This window comes from Truncatella angustata, assembly GCF_020726525.1.
Source record: "Truncatella angustata strain MPI-SDFR-AT-0073 chromosome Unknown BKA67scaffold_2, whole genome shotgun sequence".
Lineage (NCBI taxonomy): Eukaryota > Fungi > Ascomycota > Sordariomycetes > Amphisphaeriales > Sporocadaceae > Truncatella > Truncatella angustata.
This window is the reverse complement of record NW_025763382.1, coordinates 147,377-167,337: the sequence shown is the minus strand read 5'-3', so window position 1 is coordinate 167,337 and position 19,961 is coordinate 147,377. Positions and strand designations below refer to the sequence as shown.

Below are 19,961 nucleotides of genomic sequence, written 5' to 3'. Positions count from 1 at the left end.
CCTTTGAAGAACTGAACAATGGATCGAGGATTTATAAGTTCATAGTATTAGATCAACAAAGCAGTCATGACAAACATTACTAATGACTTGTCCTTACATTTCAAAACCATGAGACATGTTCGGCTCAAGTCATTCGTTGTCTGCAATCTTACATCGTACTTGGTACTCTGACAACATTGGTGTCATATGTTCAGAACAGTCCCTTTCGTGGAACCACCACGCAAGCCAGCCTGACGCCTTGCCCTAGAATACAGGTGGGGGTATATGCTAGACTAATTGCCTATGAAAGCAATGTCTATACGAAAACCAATCAGATTTATTTGCCCCCAACGCCATGCGGGACCGTGTCCGTCAGTCCATTCATAATACAACGTCGCGGGAACAATTTTCGTGTCATAACTCAACCATTTTTCAAACTTACGAAATGTGTCAGCTCAATCTTGGTAATCCTCATCCTCGGTGTCATTGGGCGTGTCGAGGAAGTCATTCTCGGTAAACTGATATTCTGTTACGGTGCCGTTATCGATATGAACATCAACAACGTCGCAGAGACGTTGTTTGAAGATCGGAACGACTCGTGTGAAGTCAGAATCATTCATTGAAAGCTCGTCCTCACTTTCCTCGTTGTCGGCATGGTACATCTTGCCAGGAAGTCTCAGACGTCGGGTCTCCTTCCGCACGCGGAGCATGTTCAGTCTCGCGCGCTTGCTGGATTCGGCCACCTCGTCCGCAGGACTAGTCGGGGTTGGGGTTGGGGGTCGCTCTGCGATGCGGGTACTCCGTCGTGCTGGGGTCACGTCACTGTTTCGACTCTCACTACGGCTGACCGTCTGTATCGGTATAACGAATCTGCGACGGGGCTGCGGCTTCGGGTCTTCCCAAGTTCTTTTGAAGATGTTGTCAAACTTTGGAATCCAGGTTCTCTTGAACTTGTAACGCTCATTGCGTAGAGCATTGATCTTGAGCTTGAGTGAGATATGACGGAGGTGGGGAAGATCCGATGCGCTATCAGTCAAGCTTCTGAAGAAAGTTGTGGCTGATTCGAGGACGGCTGGTCCCCACGAGCGCATGGGCTGGATGTTGAGATACTGGAGTGTTGGCGGCCACGTAGGGACCTGGCCCGGCCCCAGAAGCACCTTGTACTCGGGCTCGTTATCCGGGTAACTCTCGATATACCTGTGGTATGTCATGTCCATGCTCAAATGAGTCAAGTTTGGACAGGCTCCTTTCAAGACTGTGAGAAAGTCTAGATTTAAGCCGCGACAATGGTCCAGAGTCAATTGTTGGATCCAGTGACCGTGGGCCAACAGGAAATCTCGGAGAGCATCCGAAGTCACATCGTAGCAATCCTGGAGTTCAAGATGCTTCAGAGTTTTCGGCAGAAGACTCAGCAGCGAGTTGTTAACCATTGTCGAGGATTTGAAGGCCAAGTGTTCGAGATTGGGCAATGCACTTATAGCCGTTGCGAGTTTCCGAATCTCCGGCAAATCCATGGCCATGGCGGCTTCATCATCAACTTTGGTACTGAGAGAGGGTACTTGGTAGTTGATGAATTTGATCTTTCGCAGGGTGGCGAAGCTGGGCGTCTGATGAATTGCCACTAGCTTCTCTAAGGAATACGATTCATTGGCGAGGCGCGAGCTCCACGTCCAGCTTTCCAACTTGGTGGGTTCTTTTTTGCGGTAATCGTTAGCCGGATCCTTGTCTGGCACGAATGCCAGAGCATCAAGTAGCTCGTCGGGATATTTCCATCGGACAGTTTTCTCCAAATCGTCCCTCGTGTAAGACAGATCAGTCTTATGGTATAGCTCGACATCCACGAGGGTGGGCAGGTTCCGGATTAGTTCCCATAATGTCACATATTGACCCTGAACTCTTTTGCTCAACGTCTCATGCACCTCAATGCGCAACGATTTGATCTTGGATCGATATCTGATATACAGCGCCGTTTGGTCTGGATCGATAGCTAATATCCTGCTTAAATCTTGAGCACTGGCGAAGTCTTCTAGATGAATGCATCTATATCGTGCGGCAATGGCAGGTTCGACAAGGGGTCTGCCAGCTTTGGTTGCATTACGAAGTGTTCGTATTGCTATAGAAATATCTTCTTTGCGAGCGGTAGGGTCACTGATTGGAATTGCGACGAAATCGAATATGTTCTCCCTAACAAACCATCTCCAGTCAGTACAGCGTCTCTTCCGAAGACTGCCATCTGAAATGAAGGAGTCCAAAGCAAGTTCTTGGTTAGAGAAAAGACCTACCAAACCAGTGCGGGCAAGTGTTGCCAATCGCCAGGCACGACGATTGTAGTCTGTTCACCAACGTCCTGATGGCTCTTCTTGGCAGGTGACCTTACTGCTGGTCTTCCAGGGCGTCCTCTAGACGGGTGGGCTGAAGATGATCGAGGTCGACTGCCAGAGGGATTCGATCGGCGAGTGCGCTTGGAGGCGGCAGTCAGGATGTGCGATGTCTTCTTGCGTTTCTGTCCAGAATGTGCCATGGTGAAATTGCCATCTTCATCTCCGGTATCGTCTTCATGGGAGGAGGAAATGTCGTGACGTGTTGTTTCGTCTTCTGATGGTTGCGCGTCAGAAGCGGAGCTCTGCGACATGTGTACCACGGCTGATCGGGTGAGACGAACGGGTTCCTTGAGCTTGGCTGCACGTCGTGGCATGCGACGGGAGGGCTGCTCAGGGCCAGCCTCGCTGTAGCTATCTGAGTCCATATCGACTACGCTCGGTCAAAGCGCCGACGTAAAATCTGCGGGATAACGACTGGTGATAAGGTCGAATTCGGTCGCAAGTTTATCGCATTTCAAGTCTTGCGACATGCAGTCGAGGGGCTGCGACGAATGCAGGAATGTAGAGAGCTCACAAAAGAAGCTTTGCAGAGCGGCACTGAAATAGGCGGAAGAAAAGCGTGCAATTTGGAAACAAAAACGCCCCAATCATTCCATGCAAGCGACTGTGTGGGCAGTATGTTCGCGCAGAAGATTGTCCAGCTCACAATTGGATGTTGTGACTCGGGAAATGCGATGACGATGTAAAGTCGACTGCTTTTTGGGAGGGTAACCGCTTATCGACCCGCGACCGAGGCCGATAAGGGACGGGCCCGTGCTTTCGATCCACTTCTGTCCATTGTCTGCAATCATGGCATTGCTGACAAGCTCAAAGCACAATGGCATCCATTGCAAATAATGCGCATGTTGCAGGATGGTCAGCTAGTCCTGGAGGCTGGTCATGTTTGTGTATGCGAACAACCGCAGCAATATTTGTGTTGTCAATTGGTCGAGGCCAACATGATAGAACCTGACTCTCTGCTCCCCGGGCTATAGACCTTCCAAGTACTATCGACGGGATTATCAGTTCAAGCCGCGAACTGGCTGCTCATTGACTGCCAACTCTGGTTGTGCTCTGAAAGCACTGCTGGGAGTTGAACTCGTCATGACTGTCAATGATACTGGCCAAATCTCGAGCTCTGCCAGAGTCCTCTAACAAATCGAGGGAGCAATAGTTTTTCGAGCCACTGTATGTGGTCGCTGGAAGCACACCGACAATTTCTCTCACAAACCACGCTTCCTCAACTCTCACACTCCAAGTAGAGCACCTGAGGATAGGACAATGCCTTCAAGAGACTTCGACGCATGCATTGCTTTTGGCTATGAGCCGCGTCCTCAAGTTGGTAGAGGCAATTACCAATTTCCAGTAATGAGAACTCATTTGCCTATGCTGCTTTTTGCGCTCAATGAGTTTGGCGCAGTCTACAGTCAGTCACGCATCTATCTTGTTTCTAGATTGAGTCAGCAACTCTCACAGACCATCTCGCCAAACTACAGGGGAATCACATACCACTTGATACGCGCTGGCGAGGACGCATGCTTGAATCACAGCAATACGAGTATGAGGTGACAAGATGTGGGATGGATGCACAGTGGTCGGTCCCCGGATTTCTTTTTGTGCTCGGGAGAGAAGGCACGGACATTTTTGAGGCATGAACCTTGACGATAACATGAGTTGCGTCACTAGCGTATGAACATGGTCACGACAAACGAAATCGACTCGTGGGTTATGGCAACAAGGGAACTTATTATTCGGTCAAACGTCATGCTGAATGGGCACGATACTCGTAGTTACTACCCGAACAGTTCTATGGCTGCTTCTGGTGGGCGAACCGAAGTGTGTGGTCATCCTATAAGAGCAGAGTCATGATACTGTTGAACAAGTCTGCTATGTGGACTAGGGTGATTGCAATTCTGAAATCTCCAAGGTTGGCATCCCCTTCCTTCCACAATCAGTCGCGATCATGAAGTCATTGTATGCCAACGGGACAATGCTTGCGCGTTTAATTAGGACTTAGAGATTCATTGTATGGCTTTTATAGCTCATTTGTAGTATTTCAATGATTATGTACTCCCAACAGCTCTATTGCGATTTCTTGGTGAAGCTCATTTAGACTAGTTAGACTAACCTAGTAGCCTAGACACGCTCCCAGGTTCCCTTTGCCAATGAATGCGCTTGCTTACCGAAACCATGAGGGATGGGATTCATCAATTTGCTAAACAAAACACCACAACAAAGCGACATGATCAACTCATCCTATAGTCACGAAAGCCGGCCAACAACTCGCTCTGGAAAATTCATTTGGCAATCAGCCGCGTTTAATCGTCCGCTTTAACCCACAAGTCGCATAGTCGTTGAGCACGTGATCGTGTATTTCATTGCCATTGCCGAAACTCCCAGGACTCCTGGCGACGGACCCTTAGCGCATCGCTGTTCAAGGCTCAAAGCTGAAAGCTCAAACCTCAGAGCTCACAGGCCGCAAACGCACACGCACAGGACACCTCAGTGGCTTGCGACCAGGGTCCAACGTTAAACTCTACACGGTAAGCACGCGTCTTTCTCTTCCTTGATGGATACACAGAGACACGACAAGGAGCAACACAACGTGCCCACCTCGCTCGTTTCTTATACCATCGGAACAACCAGTCGCAACACCCCATCTATTACTGCAGCCTTGTTTTTATGACCGACACCTGCTTGGTCACCAAGTGCAGTTGATGAAGAGCGTTCCTTCGTGAGACTTGCATCTCATGCATCAGACGCCCAGCACCCTAGCCGAGTGACCAGGCCAGTCACTGGACTTCGCATCCTCAAATCCTAGACTTTACCCCTTATCTTCACAGGACTTATAACATGTTCACGAGCCATACGATATTTATGGGTTGCATCACTGGGTGGGCACTATCTTGATCGGTTTCTTCTGACGCATTGAAATTAGGAAGCCGCCTTGCACTCCAGGCCTGGTCTCATGCGTCCGCTCAGTTATGTCAGCGCATAATCCATCCAGAAAATCCCCGTTGCTAGGACGGATATGGGAGCATTTTGGAGGGCTCACAGGATTGGCCTCCACAAATGGCAAGAAGGATGTGGCAGGTGGTGAAGGCCCCCGTGCTACAAAACGACGTCGCATGAATGAAGACTCGCTCGACGCAGAGATGGTCGCTGCAGTGGGGCCACTGGCCAAGAATCCCAGCGAGCATCATCCCCGAGCCTTGCGTGTGGAAGTTCTCAGGATCGGCCGCGGCTACCTCCCAGACCCAAATGCAAATGGGCTCCTGCAAGGCAATGGGTCACCTCTTAAGAAGAATTTGCCCATTGCTGTGGTCCGGACCCGATGCAGGTTGGCGATATTGGAATACAAGCACCGGGTGGAGACTCGACCAATGTACTGCGAAAGTCAGCCATGTGAGCTGAAGATATTTCGCGATCCAGATGGCATCTGTCGGTTAGCACGGGTTCATTTGCAACAACCTTTCCAAATAGACGCCGAGCACCTATACGTGGAGCGAGACGACCAGCCAGGACGTAGGCCTGCAGATACTTACTTGATCACGGTCGAGTTTGAGTCTGCTGGTGATGGCAAGTGGCCTCCAGTCGACTTATTATCCAGCCAAGCGCATAATATTGCAAGCTCTGCAACACCTCGGCAGTGGGTCATATCGTCCAGATTTCTATACTCGTGCGCGAATGGGCGAAAAGGGCGAGAAACAACTCCGCTGCACCTCAAGAAGCATCCAGGAATGGAGATCGACACAGATTTGGTTGTAGAAACTGACTTGCGATGGTCGGTTGGAGCTCACCAGGAGAAAGCCTCCCCGAAAGAGCACACCGCGCGAAAATCAGACGAGAAGCCGCTGAACGGCGTCTTATCACCGCTATCAAACGGTCATGTCAACGGCCGTGCTGAGAATTTGGTCAACGGCCATATCCATGAGGATAGCGAGAATGATGACGTCGGCGATGAAGAAGAAGAAGAAGGCGGAGAAGAAGAAGCTGTTACGCCAAGCCGATCTCTCAGAATGAGAGATAAACCACAAAATTATAACCTTAAGCTCTTAAGTGATAAGGCTCGCGGCAAAGAATTGAAAGAACGTAAGAAACGAAAAGACGCAAAGAATGGGGGCGGCGTAGACGTTACATACCTTTTACCGAATGCACACCGCTTACAGGTCAAGGACTGGCTTTGTGTTAGGTGCTTTGCTGCACACAACACCGTTGGTCAGCTGAGGGCCCATTTGGACCAACATGCTGAATGGAAATTCACCACTGATTTGACGGCAAATGGCGTGTGCCGCATCACAGTATCGACACCTGGCCAAGGAGAGCCGCGGGCTGACCATACTGCGAGTTTTGTGGACTTCAGTCCGAACGACGATGGCAACGACTCAGGGAAAGAACGATTGTCAGGCGTGCCTAAACGGGAACCCGATTCAGACCGAGCAATTGGGGTGAGTATGGATTCTTAATATCCTCTGTCACATCCCATGTACTAACAGATCAAAAGAAGGGCATATTCTCGCGGTACCAGAGACCTATCAAACAGAAAATACCCAACAATAATCAGCCAATGTACGACCGCTTGAGCAAAGCTGTTCTGAAACCTCTCTCTGAGGTAGACGAACCAATCATCGATAATTCCTGGCAACTACAAAAACACCGCGACGTCATAAGAGACTATACGGATGTACATGCTGACGAAAAAGAATACATCTCTGTGTGGGATGCCTTCGCCCAAACGCAGAGAGTAAGCAATGCCCCGTTCTTCCAAGGTGTCTATCTGGAATTTCTTGAGGAGAAAGCCGCGTGGCTCGTTGCTTCACAAAACCGCATGAATGAAGCTTTCAAGCACATGTTCTATCTTAATGCAAGAGATGCACTAGATAAAGGCACAGTGCGCAAAGGCGTGAGCATTCTCAGAACCGCCCGGGCTCAATATAGTCATGCTCCATCTCGGACAGGACAAGACTCCCCAAAGTCAGAAAGGGGTACTAACAAGTTCGGTTGCGCTGTGTGCGGCCAGCTTCAAGGGCCGGACCAACTTACATGCGCAAACTTGGTAAGTGTTCGCTTTCGGGAACCAAGATCTTGCCTCGCTAACAACCCGGGTAGAGTTGTGATACCCCATATTATCACAAGGCTTGTGTAGAAAACGATGCGAAGATGGCAGTCGACCGCCGCGGCTGGCGGTGTAACGACTGCTATGGTGATGCACAGCCATGACGCGAACTGTAAGCCCAAAGCGAACAGTAGATTCACAACACACGTTAATACTTGATGAGAAAAACGAGGACCTGGCGGACATTGGGAGAGCTTCTCAGGGACGGCTTTGCATGGCGAATAGGAGGCTATGAAGACAGGTCCAAAGTTAGATTAGAAGCCAATGACCGGGCAATCCCCAGTAACACGATGCCTTGCCATGACTGATTCATCTCGGCCGATCACAACTTGGATATACTGTATCTACTGTAACTTTACAATACCCTAGCTCGTTCGGACCCCGAGCTCAAGGGCGGGCCAGAGGTTACAGAAACATATATAGCGCCTCATCTGACTGGGCGAACGAATTTATACTGAAATACATCATGAGATTTCCAAGGCAGAATGCGAGGTATGCGAGACGATACGGGCGATTGCTTCGTTTATCTTCATTTATCGCTCTTCGTGGTGTCGCCCGTCAGGTCATGCCAGAGCTTCGATCGCTCGAACTTCCTGCCGACACACAACGGTGTTTCGCCGAGCCGCCGGCAGACCTGGCGACAGCAAGGTAACGTCATGTCTTCCGTCTTCGCTTGTATTATGGCGCCGGCATGTTCTGCTGGTCATCCTCTCGTCGTGCTGTTTTTTATTTTAATATTTTTTAATCTCCGTACCTGACCCTTGGCATCTCGTTTTGGTGTACCAAACGGTCGGTTGATACCTACACAGCGACGAGAGTCACTTCAAGACCGTGGCGTGATACACCGCCGTCACGGCCTGAAGAGGCCACCGTTCTCGTTTGTAGTTTCACGTCATGCTAGACAAGCTTCTGAATTGCTTTATCGAAGCACCGGGAGGGGGCGGGGCGCATGGCCAGATAACATGCTGGGGGCTTTTGGGCATTGCTACAAATCTTATTCATAAAGGTATCGTGCCCCAGGAGTTTTTGTAAGGAAAGATAATTTTCATTACTCGTTAATCCAAGACTAGGCCGGGGACTCTCTCCCGAATACGTGATAGGGAATCTCAAAGGTGAAGTGGACGAAAGGATTTCAGGGCCGAGAGTTGTACGGGGTTAGTGAAGTAATAGACGAAAGGACAGTAATTCCAAATCAATAGCCAAGGGAAAGAGGACAGAAAGACCCCGAAGCATCCAGATATGTGCGCGCCTCGACCGAATCGTCAAGCAACTGCGTGTAGCACTGGATAATGCTAGAGCGAGAGATCCGAATTCAAAACAAGCCCATCTCTACCACCAAAGATGATAGAGATCTACAGAGCGTGACCAGACATGGGCCTTCTGACTGAATCAGCCCAGGCATTGTGGTCAGCATTCAGTGCCGCAATGCCTACGCACTCGTTCCATCGGACGGTTGGGCGGCCTCAAACGGCTGCTCGAGCTCAGGATGCTTAGCAGCCCGGTGTTTCATCAGATCTTTCTGGCGCATATAGCCTGAAGCGCCACGTCTGTCACAGCCCGGGACGTCGCAAGGGTGAGGTGTCTCGTCGTGGACTTCCTTTCAGGTGTTTTGACAAGTCGGACAGCTTCTTGAATGGTTCGGAGATTACCTTTTTCCAACGGTTTAGATCATGGAAAGATGGGCCACGATGATGCTCGCAGCCGACATGTGGGCAGATCCGCCATTTGATATCGATTGCACTGAAACCTCGCCTGTAGTTGTCCTGAGATGATGGCATTCTACTGACCTCCTCGGCATCAAATTTGTGGTAACCCCGAAGGTGCTGCACCAGATGGTCTCGGCGCTTGAACCCACGCCGGCCACGATGAAGCTTACAGATTTTGCAAGGGTGCTTTAGCATATCGCTACTGTAGGAGTCGATGTAGCGGTGCAAAACGTCGACACGCGCAAACTTCATCCTACAGGCGCATTGGAAAGGACTGTGGCTTTTCTCATTCGCATGTGCCTGTAACCGCGCACGATTGGATAGCACTTCCCCACACTCAATACAAGCAAGGGGGATGCTGCCCTCGATTTGATAATGCTCTTGAACGTGTGAGTGTGCTTCGTGTCCCTTCCGATGTCGAGGGTCGAAGAAAGTTTGGCTGCAGTTTTCGAGCCTGCATTTGAACGCCCGATGTTTTGTCGCCTTGGCATGCAACGCCAGTTGCTGATCGGAAATGAAAATTTCGTTGCATCCGTCTTCGGTGCAGTGATAATGTGCATGCCTTTCAAGGCCTTTCGACGAAGTCACCATGGGGTGCTCATGAACTTGAGACCATTGTGGGGATCCGTAGGTCTGCACCGAGACTTGGTTATTGATTGGCAAGTTGCTTTGATCTGCTGAGGGCCATGTAGCACAGTCAACCAGACTCATCAAAGCACCCACCCAGGTCCAGTGTGCCTTGACACCCTTTTTGTTAGCAGGCGCTAAATTTTTTTTCACAATTGGTCGAAGTCGAAGCCGCTCTCTGCAGGCGGCAGGGCGGAGAAGTCCCAAGCGTTGGACTCCTGGCCAGTAACCAGCATCTGGAGCAGGCTTGGATCAATGAGGTTGGTGCCGTCGTCAGGCCAGGCCGAGAAGCCCAAGTCTTCGCCAGACGGAACGGACCACTCATAGTCGAAGGTAGGCTGATTGGCGCCCAAGAGGGCGGTGAGGTCAAAGTCCTGGGGGCGGTCCGACATCGTTGCAAGTAGATGCTGTCAAGGCGGCGAGAAATGTGTTGATTGGCCCGAGGGGTTTGTGGTTTTTGGTTGGTTGATTTGGTGCTGGTACGCGGGTGCGAGAGAGGTGCGGAGGCTGCGAAGTGGTCAGTACGATTTGAGGGGGCCAGCAAGTAGTTCTCTTAAGCGCGCATCTTCCGAGGCTCCTCTGCTGTCCTGTTAACACAAGATACATCATGCAATAGGGCGGAACTGAAAATTCCAAGAAGACAGGATACAGATACGCTTGGTTCATCATTGGACGCCACCTTTCGCCCGTTTTTGTATGGGCACAACCTGGCGGTACGCTACTCGACACCCTATTTCTATGCAGACTGCCAAACTCCCAACATTGGTCTATAAAAACTGCATGTGCCGTGCACTGGAGTATGGTAACAGCCCAGCACGCGCACGTAACGAATGTTGTACATATGAACTTATACATGTTGTACAGATCTCGAAACTCGACACTCACTTATCGGCACTCCTGACCCGCGCTTCATGGGAGTCAGTGGCCTCAGGTACGACCTCGAAACCCATGCCGCGCCTCTTGCGCCTTGCTTTCTTCTCTCCGTATCTCTCGTCAAACTTCTTGATCGCACCAAGGGTTGCCATATCCTCACTAGCACTGGCGGGTATCTCAGAAAGTGCCTTGTCGAAGTGTCTCCGGTTCAGGATGCGCTTCGCGGGCCACACATAGGGCTCCGGGCCCGTGTGTTTCTCGGATGCTTGGAGCTCTTCCTTCACAGCAGCCATGGCAGCTGCGACACACACATTTTTCAGGTCAGAGCCAGAGTAAAGCGCGGTCTGCTTGGCCATCTGCTCAATTGCGACAGTGTCGTCAAGTGCCTCATTCTTGAGATGGATTTTCAGGATTGCAGCACGATCTGCTTCCAATGGCAGATCGACCAGCAACTTCCTTGGAAGACGACGCAATACAGCCTCATCCAGATCGAACGGTCGGTTTGTGGCGACCATTATGAAAGCCTTTGAAGATTCCATTCCATCCCACTCGCGTAAGAACTGGTTGATGACATCTCTGCGCCCAGCGGCATCGTTGCGACCTCCTCGTGCTCCTAGTAGCGCGTCTGCCTCGTCAATGAAGATGACGAGCGGTTCCTTCTTCTTCGCCAAGCTGAACAGTGCTCTGATGTTCTTCTCGCTCTCGCCCACATACATTTGGTTGATGCTTGCACCAGATACTTCGATCATGTTGGCTCCGCTTTCCTTTGCCACTGCCTTGGCGAGCAGCGTTTTGCCGGTTCCTGGAGGTCCATACAGCAAGCAGCCGGGAATTCTGTCTGTGGCTAGAACACCATATGCAAATGCTTCAGGGCGAAGGAGCGAGAGCTGTGTGAGCATTTTGATCGAATCGATCGTCTCAGGTGGTGCGTGTATGTCCTTGAAAGTGGTCTTGAGATCGTTGGGATTCACTAATGCAGACATGAACCTCTTCTCGTACTCGGATAAGGAACCACCCGACTCGCCCGTCAACTGGCGCATGATGCTGCTCGCAGTCTCGGTGAGATGACTTTTCTGGCGCTCGTGTTCGCTGTCAATATGCTTGATAAGTCGAAGCGCTTCTTCTAGTACAGCTTGACTGAAGACCTCTGGACGTTGCCTCCGGAGCCCAATCATAGTCTTCACAACCCTGTAAACCTCAGACACGGGCAGGAGACTTGTTGAGAGGGTTTTAGGACGATGTCGTTTATCCATTGCTTGCAGCGTGAAATCAATACGAAGCTCCTCGTTGCTGTTATTTGAGTCCAATAAACTTCTCAACATTGTAGCAATATTCCGTGTGTTTTCGTCGAGGTACTCCTTACGAGAGGTGTCCTTCAGCCTTTTGATGAAAGGCTTAGAATCAACGCTGACCGACACCATAGCAGCCGCATTAGTTGGACCGGCTTTCACCGCCTCATCAGGTCGAGGATGAAGGTCGATAACTCTGTCTGTCTTTCTCAGCTCTCTTAGTGCTGCGATGTTGTTGGTGGACGCCGATCGTGAACATGTACCGACAAGCACCACCTTTTTGCCGTCTACCCACAAGTCGTCGACGATCTTGCGTAGCTTGCCTAAAACCAGAGCACCGCAGTCTTCGTCCATGCTAAGAGCGTTGATGTCGTGTATGTGAACAATCAGAGGACGTTGCTCGGCGGAATCCGAGTCAACTGCATGGACCATTTCTTCCAGAACAGCATTGAGCTTCAGGTCGACCCACATCTCGTCAGACTTCCCTCTGCTAGGCTCGGTGAGGACGTAGTCCATGATGGACATTTTCTTCTTCCCTTCCTTCTTTGGCTTTCCCATAGGAATAACGATAGAGAATGGCGAGGCTTCACGTAGATCCTCCTCAAGATGTTCCTCCGCAGGTCGCGTTATCCTCGAAGCGTTTTCGGCTGTCTTGTAGCCAAGTAACGAAAGTGGACCTGGTGCCCGAGTCGTGTCTTGGCCGAGGTACGCCCCAGCAATGTGGGCAATATCCTGAGCAGTTATGTGAACCACGTCGGCCTCCACCTCCGCTGCGATGTCTTGCATAATATATTTCGGCCACTCAAATCCGTCATAGTATGGGAAATGAAGAATCGTGACAGGTCGCTTCAGATCAGCCACCTTGATATTCTTGGGGGAACTGATGGCGAAGTCTGCACGAATAGAGGATGTTGTTTCATAGAGCGCATCCTGGTGAGCTAGGCCCAAACGACTCTCATATCGGATTTTTGAGCGCATGGTGTTCTTCAGTATCGACACGGCCTGCTCGAAGGTCAGGTCGTAAGGGCGTATCCTTTCCGCATACTGGGCCCTCATTTCGGCGATTTTCATTCTGTCCTTTCGAAGTTGGTCCTTTTGATAGCCTTGTCCCATCTGAAGGGTTTTCGAAAATTCCTCGAGTTTTAGAGGTGAGTCTTGGAGCATGATTGCCGCTGCTTTGAGCGTTGAACTCCACGCTGCGATGAGCGCGATCGTCCCCCTTTGAGCAGCATCTTCTATGTTGCCCAGCTGTATGTCTTCTGTGAAAAGCTGGACATCGTGCTGACTCCAGGACGCAGCTTCGAATATGCTACTAAAAGCAGAATCGAAGGCCTCTAGGTGATCAGAGCCATCCTGTAGGAGTTTTTCGAACCGTTCGAGGAGCGATTCTGCGTCGCGAGGCGCAGATGAATCAGGGTCGATAGGCCCTACATCATATTCATCCTTGCGCAGATCCCCATAGCGATAGATACACTCTTGGTAGAACTCGGCAGGCAAACGTATGGGTGGCAGTTCTTGTGGTGTTCTGTGTCTCGATGCGCGGGGCTTCGACGCGGCGTTCGGACGTCTTTGCCGTCCACGAGTGTCGCCATTGCCATCAAGACCTTTCTCGCCGAGGAGATTCTCGTCCTTGGTGTTCTCCTGGCTCACCTCGGCGCTATCACTGTCCTTGGACTTGTCTGCGCCATCTTGCGACTCGTTGTTGTTATTGTTGTCCGGGTCAGTGGCATCCGCTGCTGCACGGGCCGGCGCTGAGGCGTGAAAAGGGCGGCCGAGACGTGCCGCTAAACCGAGTTTCGAAGCAGGGCGGACCGCTGAACGAGACGCGCGCGCCCAAGTAGCATACATTCGAAGAATTGACGCTCAATGCGAGCAGACGAACGCATGGCTTTGCTTGTCACTGGCCGATGGAAATTGTTTACTGTTCAGGTTCCCGTTTTTGGACTTGCCGAAGCTAGCGCTAGTTCCGCTCCCATCGGGTCCGTGCACTTGTCTACGAGACGAGCGGTCCTTTGAAGTCATCCTTTTTTTTTTAATCGTTTCTTGCCGAGTCAGTTCCTCTGAAACCCCGAGAAGTTTCTATGTGGCATGACATCGCATGAACGCGTAGAAACGTCTCCTCCGATCCCTGTACATGGCTGATGCATTCATTTACCCGACGGGTTAGAAACATGTAGCACGGCATCTTTGCTGTCAGTGAGACTATGGCAGTGCGGGCCAAGGCTACCACGGGGCGTTGGCTGGAGCACGAAATTGGTCGCTTGATTAAAGTACGGATCCGTAGTGGGTAAAAACAAGCGACAGAGCAAAGTTATACTGTGAACATAGCGAAGAGTGTTTTGGTGGTCATGAGGTAAATATGTGTGTCAATAGCTATATGTATGCAACGACCCTTGGCGGGTCCAGAAACATGTGTATCGCCTCATCGCCAACTCAAAGGGGTATCCTCTGAAGTCAAGAAGCTTTAAAAAAAAAAAAAGCCAAACCCAATACGAAGCCATTAATCGTCATCTCAAAAAATTCCGTTGCCTTGCTCTTTCAAGTCGTGCCCTTTCCCCAAACATTCAGTCTTTCATCGTGATCAAAGGTTTATCCCATGCCGGCGAAGCAGACGATCTTCCAAACTCCAAACGCAATACCATGCATGTTGAACGCCTCTGCCCAGTTCGAGAGTCATCGCTCTCGTTGTTCGCTTATGCCATACGCGGGAATGTTCCATGATGCCACATTACGCCGTCGGTAAACCAAGGGCAGTCTGTTGCTGCCCAAATACCCATTCGATTCATCAACCAGCTGTGACGAGAATTCCACAGAATGAGGTAAATGCTTCTGCAAATTCGTCGGCCTAGTGGTTTGCGTCTTACTTGGACGCTGCGCTGATAGTCCACTCCCGCCATCTTGCGCTTTTCTTTTTCTTTTCAGCCATCTTCACTATCCCACCATCATCTGGCACTCCTTTTTTCCGCTTTCACCTTCTCCACACCTGTCTTCGGTTCAGCACCCACTCGACTCTCCTATACTAGTGCTGCCGGCACTATCGCACAACGCCAACCCTACCTTCAAGACATCTCCGCTTGCCGATCGCATTGATATCGTCTGGAGTATTTGACGGCCGGTCCTCGGAGAAGCTCGTGTTAAGAACATCTGACAGAACGTCGCGTCTGCGCTTCGGCGATGCAACCTCTGCGATACTCGTAATGTCCTGTTCCTCATCTGGGAACGTGTCGATCTTGAGCGGATCAAAATCACCAACAAGATCCGGACCGAGGACGTGAGCCAGCCTCTCCTTGAGACCTAGGACGGGCCATACGGGTACGTGTGTGTGCTCGATCTTGACCTCCGTGTCGCCTTTGGGTGCCTTGTGTGGCTCATGGAACATGCTCAGGAAAGCGGCTGGAACTGTAGCAGTGTAAATGATGAAGGCCTCATCTTCTTCTGTCGTGGTGAAGAGGCGAACCGTGACATCTCTAGGTGCGAAATGAGAATCCCTGAAGCCGTCCTGGTAAACCTGCTGTTGGGCCATAGCAATAATGGTGGCGATAAAGTGAGGATCCTCGTCCGGGTTACTCGGCATCAAATTCTTTGATCGCAGTGCCTGCAAGCGGTGAACGGGTGCGTTGTATGTCCTGTTGGGGCCCTGGATTATCCTGAAGCAGTTGTGTCTGACGTGGTTGAGATTGCTTCTGCTGACGTAGGCGAGTACGGGTGCATCACCAGCAATATTGACGTTCATTGAGGCCATGAGCTGGCTGGTAGATCTACTAGAAGTCCAGGTGGTGGCCGAGTCAAAGGACATGGATGCGTCATGGTGCTTCCATATTACCTGAGCGCGAGTTGCCTTGTGGTAAATGCGATTTCCGAATCTCAGACTCAGTTCCGTGTTCGACTTGGCCTTGCCGAGATGGGTAGGGAACAGAGTGGAAATGATACTCCTCAGAGCTCGGGTCTTGGTCAGGATGTTGCGTGGGGAATCCCTGGACATGAGGGATTCCAGGTCCCTTCCGATGCCGACAACGGTCGACGACGTGCGCTGCGACCTCCGAGGTGACGAGGAGGTCGAGGGTACGGGGGTGGTTTGAGGCTGCTGTTGAACGAAGCGACAACCCAGCAATCGGGTGTGCAGGTCAGTCCAGCAGATGGGCAGGACATAGAGCGAGGTGCCCTGATGGTCGTGCATGATATCCCATAACGAGCCCGGTTCTGGAACGGTGTGAGGGCGGAGGGGTGGTCGCTTGGAGGGCTTCGTCTCTTCTTGATGCGTCGTGGTGGCGGTCATTGTGGCGGTGGACATTCTGGCGTGGTTTCTTACGAGCGCAGCAAGGCGAGTACGTGCTTCTTCCATATACTGGGACAAGAAATTCATTAGCATACCTGTCCGAGGGAGCAAAGTTTAGAATCTCTATGCGGCGCCGACAAAGAAACAAGGCGACTTACTGCTCTTACTCGGTATGGCGGTCCTCTAATCGGGGTGCTGGAAGTGGGAATGCTCAAGGTCTGCAAGGCACGGGTCCGTACCGACGCGACAAAGACAAGGGCTATATGCAACAGCGTCGTTGTTGCGTAGCGTGACGATGCGCTTGCCGACGCAGAAGATCCAGCACCTCTAGCGGGCAAGAATAATGAATGATGCGCAGCCCAGTCTATGAGAGCGATAAGAAGTGATTGTAGGAGATAGGCGAGGGAATGCTGAGACGCACGATCACCAAGGTCGGCGGCAAAAGAGTCCAGGCCAAGGGTGAGGCGTTCGAGGTGTAGACGCGACGAGGGGGACTGGACTGGGAGGGGGCAAACACCCTGTTATTAAATTGAAAAAGGACCAAGACCACCTCAGGCCAAGGCACCCGACCCTCTTTGTGGGAGAGAGCAGGGCGAGACGGGCGAGACGGCGAGATTTGTGGGTCCGATTTGCTTCACGACTTGAGCGCCAGGTCACGTTACCTGTCTTGTGCGCCTGCCTGCATACCACAGTACAGCAATCCTTACGAATCCGTACAGTAGTTACATGCTACCTACGGATCCGCACATATGTACACCCTTGTTGGGTGGCGCTGCTGGACTGGGGGGCTGGGGCAAGGAGCCTTTGGAATCTGTGCCAGGCTAACGTTCAAGTTAGCAGGCTCCAACGCGTCAGCGGTGTCAGAAAGGTGCATCGGAGGAAAGTGTTAGTGCGCTTCAAACATCCAAAGCCACACCTCCCATGTCTCGTCACAGACTGCACTGTGTACATTGAATTTGACCCGTACGATAAGGTCACGTGATAGCTTACCAGTGAGAGGGTGTCAAGTACTAAGCAAAAGAGGAGCACCAGGAAGCCAGGTGCACGTAATTCGATCATTTAATCAACCAATCAACCAACAAACAGAGCTCATTCTGTAACAACAGGTCTGGGATCTGTACCTACATCTTGGTAAGGCGCAAGCCAACGTCAATCGTGTCGGCCACAGTAGAACACTTTTCGTTGGCCTTGCACGACGGATCCGTAGAGGATATGTGCTACGTAATTACACATGTACGAATCCGTAGTGGCATCGAGAAAGGAGCCTAGCCTCGAAGAGTTTCTCGGCTGATTTGGCAGCCTCGGGTGCAGCACGGAAGGACGTATATAGGTTTCGGAATAGAAAGTGATCGCCCTTACATGGCCTCCGTGGGAAATGCGGGTGGCACTTATGGCATGAGTTGTAATACAATCGACTGGATATACTCGAGCATACCTGCACTACATACTACTCATCGGTCCTCTAGAAGTGACTAAATAACCACGTCGGAATCGTTGACACGACGGTAACACTCTATTAACATCACAAAGAGGGTAATATCGCAAATGTATGCATCTCATGGGCTCGGCCCTTAGTACTGCCACCGTTACTATGCCGCCCAACTCGAGCCGCATTAGAGCCAGAATATAGTAACCCGAAGGTGATTCATTCATATATATATAGAGAAAGACCTACAACGGATTGATAATCTTCGTCTGTTTTGTATTCCGATATGTGTTGATTCCAATCAGAATCAATCTCTTGGGCAGCTTCTTGGGTGCATCCTCCTCGGGATAAGCATCTTCTGCTACGCACTTGCTGCCCTTGTTTCTATAAATCCGGTCTGCGGCCGGCTTGTGATGCGCTAATTTGAGCTGCGGCCGTGAAGCATGTGGTGTTATATACCTTATCTCCCCAGGCTTGCTCAAGACTGATCGCTGTGATTATAATTGTCCAATTTGGGTGACTCATTTGACTTGTTCGGATGATTCATTCATACCGAGTTGTTATAGCAGTATGCGGGCAGGCACTCTCAGGATGTGCCCCGAGAAGAAGTAACGGCGCCACGACATCTAACAAAGTGCATAAGAAAAAAAACTATGGTCCACCTTATTTTCCTCACATTTCTCTAGCCAAAGGGATTAGGGCTGCCTGCATTCTCCCGAAAATCATCTTTGTATACGCTTTAATTCTGCGATATACTTTGTTTGGCGCTTACGGGAATAGGTTCCAACTAAACGAATACAAAGTGGTCACATCTTGTTGTACTAGAATGAACTTATTATGAGACATCTTGTACAGTGTTGTAAATTACCTGTTCTTTCTGTTAAATAGTGCCAAGGTCGATGGCGCTCATTCTGGAATCTATCATAAGCTCTATATTGTGAGCTCTCCCATACTCAAAGTGTCGACTAGATTAGATACTTGAATGTTGAGTACTGCCCAATAATCTCAAAATGGCGTTCCACTTTGTGCCTCTCTTGTCTCTTCTCTGAGCGCGGACGGTCCGGTATTGGCTATATCAAGTACCCTTTTGGATTATTGGAGTACTGGTACCAGCTTTCGAGTTGTCTTACAGCTCCTGTTGTTTTGCAAGATATTGCACAGTATGATGCAGAGGACAGTTCCGTACAGGAACGAGAACTGTATGCATTGTATTGTTTGATTTCTTTTCTAGATTTTCCGCTCCCGCAATCGAAGCAAGACATCTGATATAGAAATGATGATTCAGCATAGATTTACGACCGCACAGAGTGTCTTCGTTGGCATTCTTTTGTTTGATCAGCATACTGCATTACTACACGAAGTACAGTTTATATATTGGTAATCTTGAGTCGTATATTAAGTATTTCGCTTTGTTTCCCAGTTCGAAGCTGGACTACTCATCGTTCCTCTTCCAATTTCCAGGCAAACAGAATTCGCTACGACAGAGTCCTCGCCAACGGCTGTTACTCTAACTTAGCTGATCAATCCTCCCTGCGACAAACATCCTAACATCTTTGGCTTATTTTAACCATGTTCAAGACCATTCTGGTACCCTTGGTACTCACTTACTATTTCCAAAACTTAGCAATCCTATCATATACTTCTCGGAGCACGTCGTCAAGAGGACGTAGTCCACTTCTGAACTAAACACTCCACTGGTGGGGTAGGAACATCATTAAGACTTCTACGATGTGTCCAGCGCAGAATTTCAGGACGACGTAGGGCATTCATTCTCATCACGGAATTGTTAGCATGTATTTCTGAGATAAGCCTCTCTGGAACTTTGGAAATCTGTCCATCGCCCGAGACTCTCACCAGTACCTGTGGCAGTAGCACCCCGCAGGTTTATCCTAACTTCAGATTTGCACTCTGAAAGCCACGACCAGCCTATCATCTCATATGTGATAATCCTGCCCTGGAACTGAAACATCATAGATCTCACGATGATAATATCAGAAAACCCGTAGCGGCCCCAAAACGGAGAAAGGATAAGAGCGGGCGGCGGGTCAGTCGCAAATCCCGTTTAAACAACTTCGCCGCAAAAGTATAGCCACCCCTAACGACAGTAACAAATAAGAAAAGGTTCACATTAAAAAGAAGAACTTCGTATTGATGCAGAAAGACCTGAAGACAAGACTCTGTTTAATCTCCATCAAGAACCAGTGCGATATAGAGCTGGAGGGACGTGGGATAGAGATGCCAAGAACGATATAGAAGAAAGAGCCACGCGGCTTTACAAATGCAGCTATCGTGGGCGGTTCTGAGACTGG

At 50.3% G+C, this 19,961-nt stretch overlaps 5 protein-coding genes across 5 annotated transcripts; 1 reads left to right on the top strand and 4 right to left on the bottom strand.

Annotated features, from left to right (window-relative positions):
* Positions 1-434: 434 nt before the first annotated feature.
* BKA67DRAFT_654591 (uncharacterized protein) lies at positions 435-2,725 on the bottom strand (the record flags this gene model as incomplete). The annotated part of the gene is made up of 2 exons (XM_046106584.1): positions 435-2,163; positions 2,262-2,725. The coding sequence occupies 2 exons, from the start codon at positions 2,723-2,725 to the stop codon at positions 435-437; spliced, it is 2,193 nt and encodes a 730-aa protein (XP_045960476.1).
* A 2,598-nt stretch (positions 2,726-5,323) lies between these two features.
* On the top strand, positions 5,324-7,559 carry BKA67DRAFT_654590 (uncharacterized protein; the record flags this gene model as incomplete). The annotated part of the gene is made up of 3 exons (XM_046106583.1): positions 5,324-6,787; positions 6,844-7,395; positions 7,449-7,559. 3 exons carry the CDS (start codon positions 5,324-5,326, stop codon positions 7,557-7,559), a joined length of 2,127 nt encoding a protein of 708 aa, XP_045960475.1.
* A 1,325-nt stretch (positions 7,560-8,884) lies between these two features.
* BKA67DRAFT_531525 (uncharacterized protein) lies at positions 8,885-9,872 on the bottom strand (the record flags this gene model as incomplete). The annotated part of the gene is made up of 2 exons (XM_046099394.1): positions 8,885-9,052; positions 9,105-9,872. The coding sequence occupies 2 exons, from the start codon at positions 9,870-9,872 to the stop codon at positions 8,885-8,887; spliced, it is 936 nt and encodes a 311-aa protein (XP_045960474.1).
* Positions 9,873-10,325: 453 nt separating this feature from the next.
* On the bottom strand, positions 10,326-13,950 carry BKA67DRAFT_551356 (uncharacterized protein). The gene is made up of 2 exons (XM_046101735.1): positions 10,653-13,950; positions 10,326-10,501 (listed from the first exon to the last, which is right to left on the bottom strand). The coding sequence occupies exon 1, from the start codon at positions 13,796-13,798 to the stop codon at positions 10,670-10,672; it is 3,129 nt and encodes a 1,042-aa protein (XP_045960473.1). The 5' UTR covers positions 13,799-13,950; the 3' UTR covers positions 10,326-10,501; positions 10,653-10,669.
* Positions 13,951-14,984: 1,034 nt separating this feature from the next.
* BKA67DRAFT_671988 (uncharacterized protein) lies at positions 14,985-17,653 on the bottom strand (the record flags this gene model as incomplete). Its single annotated transcript, XM_046108706.1, has 4 exons — positions 17,217-17,653; positions 16,964-17,047; positions 16,385-16,744; positions 14,985-16,295 (listed from the first exon to the last, which is right to left on the bottom strand). Exons 1-4 carry the CDS (start codon positions 17,283-17,285, stop codon positions 14,985-14,987), a joined length of 1,824 nt encoding a protein of 607 aa, XP_045960472.1. The 5' UTR covers positions 17,286-17,653.
* Between the last annotated feature and the right edge of the window lie 2,308 nt (positions 17,654-19,961).

Coding starts and splice junctions, on each gene's coding strand:
- BKA67DRAFT_551356 (XM_046101735.1), bottom strand. CDS start 13,798: ATGTATGCTACTTGGGCGCGCGCGTCTCGTTCAGCGGTCCGCCCTGCT.